At 31.9% G+C, this 9,855-nt stretch overlaps 1 protein-coding gene across 1 annotated transcript in view; it reads right to left on the bottom strand.

The window, feature by feature from the left end:
- Sycp2 (synaptonemal complex protein 2) overlaps nt 1–9,855 on the bottom strand; it is a 101,769-nt gene that overhangs the window by 84,482 nt on the left and 7,432 nt on the right. Inside the window, exons 2-8 of the mRNA XM_004644207.2 lie at nt 7,689–7,736; nt 7,359–7,421; nt 5,534–5,677; nt 4,551–4,679; nt 3,426–3,530; nt 3,139–3,163; nt 688–773 (exon numbers count right to left, since the gene is read on the bottom strand). Coding sequence (XP_004644264.1) covers nt 688–773; nt 3,139–3,163; nt 3,426–3,530; nt 4,551–4,679; nt 5,534–5,677; nt 7,359–7,382 — 513 coding nt within the window. The 5' untranslated portion in view covers nt 7,383–7,421; nt 7,689–7,736. The remainder of the gene's footprint in view (nt 1–687; nt 774–3,138; nt 3,164–3,425; nt 3,531–4,550; nt 4,680–5,533; nt 5,678–7,358; nt 7,422–7,688; nt 7,737–9,855) is intronic.

The raw sequence follows: 9,855 nt of genomic DNA, 5'->3' as shown, positions 1-9,855 counted from the left end.
TTGTTGCATAGGTCTTGCTTTATCTTGGTCTTAACCATCCAGTAGAAAAGTATATAAATGAAGTATAAGAAGTAAAGCCATGGTGTGATGTTGAGCTGTAGGGGACTCAGGTCAACAATTTCTGACACTGCCAGTCAAGAGGAAGACCCAATACTATTATAGACCACTGGACTCTTTTATTTGCATTTGTATTTGCTCATCTGAGAAGTACATATTCATCTCAGATGTCCATTTTTGGATTAGGCCTTTGAATTTAGGGGGTCTAATTCTTTTCAATTCTTTATATGTTTTAGATATAAGTACTTTGTCTGAGGGACTGCTGGCTATAAAATTAGACATTGTTCATCTACTTTAAGATTTGGTAATCCAAAATTTTCCTTATTAATTTTTATCGTTATGGCTACATCCATGTACACATATACACATATATAGCTTATTTTTGATAATACTTAATAATCCCTAATTCTGGATTAGTGTAATTCGATTGCATTAATTCTAGGCATACATAAACCCACATGATTATACATTTTAAATAGGAAATATGGTCTTAAAACTAATTACAAAGCAATAAAAATACATTCTAAAAAATTAATTTAATCCAAATAAAATAATGTTTTAACTTAGTGATTATCACATTTTCTTCAATTTCTTATTTTGGGGTTTTTAAAAGATAGTCAGTGATTTTACCTCTTGCTGAAAGCAAATATTCACTCTTGAATCAATAACCAAAGCACAAATTTGAGGTATGAAGCTTTCTAACACTTGCCTTTTACCTGAATAAAAGTGTTAAAATATTAATATATGTTAATTATAAATCCTTTTAAAAGATAAGTCTACTTCTGAGTTAAAGGAAAGACTGTTAATATAGTTATGAATAAGGTCAACTCATCAGAATATCAGAAAGCATACAACTCCAGGTGCAGCTTCACATTTCAGGCAAATAAAAGACATAGTTCAAAACTGTAAATTTGTATTTTGAGACATTCTGGAAAACTGGCATAATTTTTAGTCAAAATGCAAATATTCTTGTGCTTATAAAGACTGTCAACTCATCTTGCCTTCAGGAATATGGAAATCATATAAGCCATAATTCATTTCAAAAGTTGACACTTTATCAATACTGAATATATTCAGAGACAGGGAAAGTTATACATTCTATTTCATAAAGCACAATTAAAAATAATTATAAGTAACAGAAATAAAACTTTACAACATGACTATATTGTAAAAACTGGGATGAAAATATGTAATGATTTCCTTTAAAAATCAGATGGATTGCTTTATAATTGTTGGTGCTTTGGGGCTGTTTTCTCTAAAAATATAAGAATTTAGATTTTTAATGTAACAATGAAAAATCAAATCGATAAAAAGACAGTATTTACTGTTATCTAAATCAACAATAGGGCTGATGAGATAGCTTAGTGGACTAAAGGGCCTGCTTAGGCAAGTTTAGGCAAGCACAGGGACTGCGGTTTGATCCCCAGCAGCACATGACATGCCAGGTCCACCCCCTGGGTGGGCTGAGCCAGCCACAGAGTCCAGCATAGTGGCACATGCCTGTAATCTCAGTGCTGGGAAGGCTGAAAACAGGAGGACCACTACGAGCCCAAACTGTGTAGTGAGACCCTGTAACAATCAAATATATTAAAAAATAAAAATAATCAACAATAATGCATTTAAAACTTTGTTTTGAAGGTAGCAAATAGCTTCATTATAATAAATCAGCTCCAATTACAAATCCTGGGAAAGTTCCTCAACCCATACAAAGATGAAATAACTTGAAACTGATTCCTTGGCATAAGACACTTGCTAACCATAAGTGAAAGGATGAATTAGTTGTAATATCCTCTACTATTTTCCATACACTACTGAAAATTTGTTTCAACAGATAAAATGTTGGCAAAGTATGCAATATAAACTAAATTAGCTACCATTCCATTTAGCTGTAATAAACATAGTAGGTCCTCTGTGGGACATATTAAATCTCTCATTTTTAATTAAACCAGCAGTGCCAAAGATGAACTTCACTCACTTTCATAAAACCCAGCCACTGTGAATTAACAGAATTTTTATTAGAAACAGAAGCTGAGTATCCTACTTGCCCTACCATACAGCAGTCCCATGGCTCAGCAGCAGCAAAATCTTTATCTCCATGATACTGAAGGACAAGGCAAAATTTTTTCTGAATGAGAACTACTCTTTCATTATTACTGAATAATGAAGCTTTGCTAATTAAATTCTGCTTACAAAGCTAAGAATATTAGTTAATAAACTGAGCCCAAAATTATATCAAAAAAGTTCTTATACATTTCAATAAAGTCATTTTGATAACTAAGGTTATTGAATGGCAAGTATTAGCAAGCTGCTTTATATGCTCTGCAGATTTTTCCAGTTTTAACTCTGAGAAGATAAACTAAGAGGCAACATCTCAATTCCCAAATAAATTTACAAGCGATAATTATTTTAAGATCCAAACACAGGTCCACTAATGTTTTCGGACCTTGGTGAAAATGTAAAAAAAAACTTCATATTTCAAATTCTATTTAATTGCACAATGGAGGCACTTTCATATAGCCTTCAATTGAAAGTGATCAATCTATAAAGCAATTATATCTTAAAACTTAAATATTAAAAAAACAATTTTATTACTGACTTCTAAGTAATGAACATGCTCAACTGAAAAAATACTTCAAAACTGCTATCAGTATTTGATACTGTCTGCATAAAAAGACATTCTCTAACAAGACATGCGTAAACAAATCTCCGTACAAATAGTAAGAAATGAACATCTCTAATCAATCTTGAAAATAAGATAATCTTTAAACCCTAAGTTAAATGTTATCCCTTTTAAAAAGATTATCTCATTAGCAAGTGTATAATCTAAAAAATTATCATCTTAATTTCATTAATAAAATATTACAAAAGGTTTTTATTATTATATAAGCACATACATATATTCTGTTTCTTTCTTTTTAACTAAAGGTCTAAATTCTACTATCTGGTCCTTTACAGAAAAAATTTTGGGTTCCTGGATTAGGTATTCAGTCCCTAAAATTGGGACAATATGGGAATTGTGAAATTGTAGTAAAGACCTAGTAGCATATTACTGTTCTAACAGAAATAAAACAATTATTTTACCTTCATCACTGATGTCATGTATGACCTAAAAAAATGAACAATAGTTTATAATTTGTCATAAGCCATTACAAATGATATTAAAATGATATTGCACTTAATTCACAGCATCTTTAATTTATAGTTAATAACAGCTGCATTAACCAATACAAATGCTTAATACAATATGAACAGACAAATCCAAACAAGTCTAATTTGTTAACACTCAAGTTTTAAGAAATGGAGAAATTAAGCCATTTTCTAAATAAACGTATGCTTTAAAACATCAGTTAATCAATGTGATTTTTTACCATAAGAAGGTCAAATAAGTCTTCTATCATATTTATAGCAGCTTCATCTTTTGAATTTCCTTGACTCAGAATAATTTCCTTGGCTTTTTCAAACCAGACAACCATGTAAAAAATATATAAATATTTGTTACTTTAAATTACATTTTTATAATTTTTAAGATATACTAGTATAAATGATAAACCTAGAAATAAAAAGATATTAAAAGTTCAAATTTCAAGTCAGGAGTGGTGACACATCCCTGTAATCCCAACGCTCAGGAGGCTGAGGAAGGAGGATCACCATGAGTTTAAGGCCAGCTTGGATTAACATAGGGAATTCAAAGCTAGCCTAAACTATATAGGAAGACCCTGTCTTTAAAAAAAAAAAAAAAAGGTAAATAAGTATTGTATCAAAATAAATCTATGCTTTTAAATATCTTGTTTATTTCACAAAAACATATTTTCTCATGCTTAAGATAGGACTAGATAAAATGAATCTTATTCCAGGAAGAGGACATTTATCTCCACCTTAAATCTTTTAATACATGTATATCATAGATGAAAACAAATTATCATCACTATTTATTCTAGTATCCTTATTATTTGAAAAGTTTTAGTATTATTTTACCTTAATTCAAATATTTAAGTAGCTACTGTATGCCAGATAGTGTTCTAAGTGCTGGTTACACAGCAATGAATAAAAAGGCAAAACTCATTACCTTTATTTTATCATAGGAGATATATGATGATTAAAAAGGACTAAAAAGTAATCAAAGCCAAGTAAAAGCCTATCAAAATCTTGTGACCTTAAGTCCTTACAATTGTCATGGAGTTCACATAATGTACAGTTTCCTTGTGATCTTTATCTTTGTATCACACAACATAAATTGTAAAAATATTTATTTTATTCTCCAAGTTTTATATAAAATCCCCAAATTTATTTTTCAAAATTTCACCATTTTGTAAGGGGGCTGGGGAGATGGCTCAGTGGAATAAGCGCTTGCCTGGCAAGTGCAAGGGCCTGAGTTCAATCCCCAGTTCCACGGGGGGGGCGGGGGGGGGGGAATTCACCATTTTGTTTTAACAGAAAAGTTTATCTCTAATCAGGTTTTCTTTACATGAATATGTTCCATATTCTATACTTATCTTTTGGACTAGTCCTTGTTTTAGCATGGTTAGAAGTCCAGGTTGTCCTAATATGTTGATATTTTTGCCACATCTTCCAATAGAAACTAAAATGGTTGAAGTAGTCTGAATATCCTTTTTATTAAGTTCCTGAAATGAAAAGTATGCATTTAAATGCATACAAATCCAAAATAGTGTGGAATAAATACTGAGCTAGGAACATTACAGACATAGGAAATCTCAGAATGCTGAAGATCTGAATTTTCATTGTCTTAATGCTGCAAAAGATGAAAATCTGGTTCATAAAACCAATTTGCCCTGAGCCACTCTGTCAGGGAATTACAAACTCAACAAAACTGAGGTGAAGATTTGCATAAACTCAAAAAACTTCCATATGATAAAATAAATCAAATGCCTTTCATTCCAAAAAGTTCCATGTATTTAGCACTCATGAATCCAAGAACCTTTAATTCAATCTGTAAGACATCACCAATCTTGGGTACTGGTAGAAACTGACTGTAGTCATCTTTTCTTAAGTGTGAAAACACCTATAGATAAGTAAAACCAAATTCATAGATGATTTTTGTTAGTTTGCTTTCCTTTTGAAAGCACTAAAAAATGTATCACACATAAAAAATATGCAGATAGGTTTTAAAATGTAGATCAAGTTTTAGACTTCAAGTAGGTAGACTTTCGCCCCCAGTTAATAATATTTAATAATGGTAACTCTGGGAGGTTCAGGCAAAAGGATTCTAAGTTGGAGCCCAACCAGGCAACCTCATGACTTACCAAGACCCAGTCTCAAAGAGAAATAAAGACTGAGAAATGTAGCTCGGTACAAAGACCCTCAGTTCAATCCCCAGCATTACAAATTAAAAAAGAAGTACTTATTCATATAATTGTAAGCAAACTTGTACAAGTCTTTCCATTTATCTAATAGAGTACATTTCTAGAAAAGAAAATTCTTATATTTTAACAACCATTCAATAAAAATGAATATTTACCCTACATATAAGGTCATCCAACTTGTGGAAAAACTGTTTGCTGCATCTAATCTTCACATTTTCACAAATACCAACTTGTAAAAGTGTTTCCAAAGGATTGAAATCATTTTTTCTTAATGCATCATCAATGCATTTTTCCAACTGCTAGAGAAACATAATTAATAGTACATACACTGAATCAAAAGCAAACTGGTAATCTTCTGAAATCAGAGAATTATTTTCACAAGAAAACTCTCAACCCAGCTCACAAAATATTAACTCTACTTAAAAATCCACTATTAAATTGGAAAAATATTTAAATTATTTTTAGTTGATATATTTTATTGTTAAAGTCATCATTATGTTAACTATAATAAAAAGTTGAGAAAAGTAAAATTAACTTTATAGTAACTATTAATATTATGGATAAAATCCCAGCATAAGTACCAACTTAATAGGATTAAAACAATAAAGAAAGTTGAAGATGGGCAAAAGCACTATTTAAAAAGTTTCAACCAATATAATGTAAATATTACCTTATATAATAATTATAACTTTTACAAAACCTGCTATCCCTACCAGGTATTAAAAATAAAACTTCAGCAATCAGATCTCTGAAGAGACTTGGTAGTAAATTGCATACATGTTAAGCAGATACTACGAAAGTCTTTATCTAAATGTAAGTATCTTAAAATTTTAAGGGTTGAAATTTTTAAAAATCCAGGTATAATACATTAACCAGTACATAAATCTTTCAATGTAAAAGATACATAGATGCAGCATCTTAAATATTTCATATTTCTTTCTTTTTTTTTTTTCTTGGCAGAACCGGGGATTGAACTCAGAACCTTATGCTTGCCAGGGAAACACTTATTCTACTGAGCCCTCTCCCCAGCTCCCAATACTTCATATTTCAATATAGCTTCTGAAAAGATATTGAATGCAATGAATTTTAATTTTAAATTAAGCTACTCAACCATTTTGTAAAAACAGGTGTTTCGCCATTGAAAGGAGTATGCATTGAATACCTGTAAGCACACAAAAGATTTTAAAAAGCAAAATGATTTTAAGTACAGTAAAATTTTTGTGAGCATAATTCATTCTGCAAACACACTTATAATCCAAAGCACTTGTATATCAAAGAAAATTTTCCCAAATAATGGGAACTCAGATGTTTCATTTCACAACCCAAATAAAAATGAGTACAATACTGTAGTACAAAATAATCATGAAAATTCAAAATACAATGAAAAATAAATTAACCTGAACCTACTTTTGAAATCCTCTGTGCCTGGTATGAAGGAAAGGAGAAAGGAGGGTTATTGTGTAGGACAACTTTCACTACCACTAACAGAATCACTGCTACCTGTTGGCTCAATGAAATGTTTTCTTGCAACATTAATAAGGAATCAATCCACTGATAGTTGCTTTTGTGTCTTCTGAGGAATTTGACAGAAAGATGGCATAGCATTATTGTTGAACAGTTTTATTGTTCACAATGCCATAGCCTTATTTGGGGGGAACTTTTCTACAAAATTTTTCACTGTTTCCCACACTTTAGACATCTCCCTAGTCTCATTTGAAGTGAGGGATTTCTCCTGCTTGTCTGCACAAGAGATTTCTTCCACAACCTCTTGCTGCTCCTTCTACGGTGGGGAGGAAACACCTTTGGTTCAGTTGGATCATATGCTGTTCAGCGACATGTATTACTTGTACCCTATTGCAAAGCATCACTCATTTATCACGTTAAAATTAGAAATGTTTTATCTTGTGGAACACTCTTGAAACAAGTTACTCACAAATTAAGGTTTTATTGTTTAATTGCTATTGGTCTAGAACTACATACCTGTAGATCTGGTCGTATTGGCATTTTGACTTCATGTAAGAACAAGCACAAAAGAATGGACACCTATCAAAGAAATCATTTTTTAACCTTGCAATTATGTTCCACGTGTTTAAAGTTTAAAAACTTCAGAACACATATTTACTCATCATAGCAAAAGCAAAAATATTGCTGAAGTTCATTAGATTTTTTCTTACCTGTTTATCAAATTACACAAATAGTTAAACATGTCTCTACAAGTTCACTAAAGATTATTTCTTTTTTTTTTACAGATTACTTAATATAAAAAGTTCTGCAAACAGTTGAAAAGTGAATTAATGAAAGAATACGAACCTAGACCTCCCCCTTCACCAATGATTCCTGTTATACTTCTTCCATATCCTGGCAAACAAGGAGAAAAGTACCCTTGAACTAAAGTCTGCATAATTTAACTATGAAAAGCATTCAAGAATAGAAGAATTTACAAATAAATTAACAAAATTAGAATCAATTAGAACATACAGATATGCAAGTAGCAAGTTAAAGATATCTTAAACGTATTTTCTATGTGTAAAAGAATATTTAAGAAAAAGCACCTTCAGTTTCTAGATAAATGGCCAAATAAAGGGAAGAGCATCACTTTCCCAAAGTGATGGGGTCAGTATTGGATAGATATATATATCCAATACTGACCCTATCACAGATATATATATCTATATATCTATATATCTATATATCTATAGATACACACACACACACACACACACATATATCCACCACTAGTTAATATGTTGAAATAAGATTTTTTTGTGTGTGTGTTTTAGGTAAGGGACTACAGAGTGTTCAGAATCTCACTGCTAGATCAAACTCATAGTGATCCGACCACTTACAGCCTTTCAAGAGCTGAGATTACAGGCATGTGCCACCATGCCTGGCCTCAACTGCCACCTCAGTGCACCCTGGGAACAGGGCTGGTGTGGCTCCTGCGCCTGCTTGCAGGTGCCTTAATCTACTGAGCTATTTTGCCAGTCCAGAGAAATACAAATTAAAACAGTGCTGAGATTCCATCTTACTCCAGAATGAATGTCTACTGTCAAGAAATCAATAACAGATGCTGAAGGGCTGCATCCTTCTTTATGGCTGAATATTATTCCACTGTATTAAAAATACATCTTCTTTATCCACTTATTCATTGATGGGTATTTGGCCTGCTTCCAAGATTCAGCTATTACAAACTGTGCTACTATAAACACAGGTGTGCATATATCACTGTGGTCTGATGCATTTTAGTCCTTTCAGGTAGATAGCAAGAAGGCAATAACTGCATCAAATGCAACTCTAGTTTTAATTTTCTGAGGAATTTCCACAGTGGTTGCATCAGTTCACATTAGTTTTATGGCACAGCCCTGCAGCACCTGTTACTGACTTCTTGAGAACAGACACTCTTTTTGGAGATGGAAGTTCAGTGTTATTTTAATTTGCATCTCTCAACAGATCAGTGATGTTGGAAATTTTTTCATATACTTGTCATTTCTACTTCCTCATCAGAGAAATGTCTATTTCAGGTGACCATTTTTAGATTGGGTCTTTAAATTGGGGGAACTGGGTTTTGTAAGCTTTCTATATATTGTAGATAGTAGTCCTTTTTCAAAAGAACAGCTTGCAAAATGTTTTCAGTCTGTGTATTGTTTATTGACTCTTCTGGTCATTATTTTTTTCTGTGCAAAAGCTTTTCAATGAGTGCTCGCTTTGGCAGTACATATACTAAAAAGAAGCCTTTTAATGAGATGCTAACTATTATCTGTGATATTTTCTATGCAGTCTAGTTTCTGTTCAAAAAGCTTTCATCTACACCAGTGTCTTCGAGAGTTGTATTTATTCTATCTTCCAGCAGATTTGGTGTATTTTAATATTTAGATATTTGATCCATTTCAATTTTAGTTTAATACATGGTGAGAAATAGGGGTCTAGTTCTAATCTCTAACAAGTGGAAAGCCAGTTTACTGGGCATCATTTATTAAAGAAACTATCCTTTTTGCCTTGAGAGTATTTGGCCCCTTTGTCAAAGACGAGGTAGCTAAGTGTGTTTTGAGTTGTTTCTGCATCTTCTAATCTCTTCTAATCATATTGATTTCCCAGGTGTGTTTTAAAGCCAGTACCATGCTGCTTTATCACTGTAGCATTATAGTTTAACTTCAAGTCAGGGACTGTAATGCCCCCTGCCTTGGCTTTGTTCCCTAGAAGTGTTTTTGCTATTCTAGGTCTTGCAGGGTTTCATTTATATTTGAAATCCAAATATAAAGAACAAAATTCTAAAAAGTATGGAAAAAAATTCTTAGAGAAATTCTTGGTTTATTAAAACCCTGTAGTTTTACTTCTGCATTTTTTTAATGCCTGTAGCATTTGACAGCTTTTTAAAAATATACATATAAACTTTAGGCTTCACTAACCAGGGTTCTCTCTCTATTCATTTACTTTGTAGTTTTGTAAAGCAAATAAACATGATATGGAAAAATTAAAA

The sequence above is a fragment of the Octodon degus genome, unplaced genomic scaffold (genome assembly GCF_000260255.1).
Source record: "Octodon degus isolate 3935 unplaced genomic scaffold, OctDeg1.0 scaffold00194, whole genome shotgun sequence".
Classification (NCBI taxonomy): Eukaryota; Metazoa; Chordata; class Mammalia; order Rodentia; family Octodontidae; genus Octodon; species Octodon degus.
The sequence above is the reverse complement of the archived record's forward strand: the minus strand, read 5'-3'. Positions and strand labels throughout refer to the sequence as shown.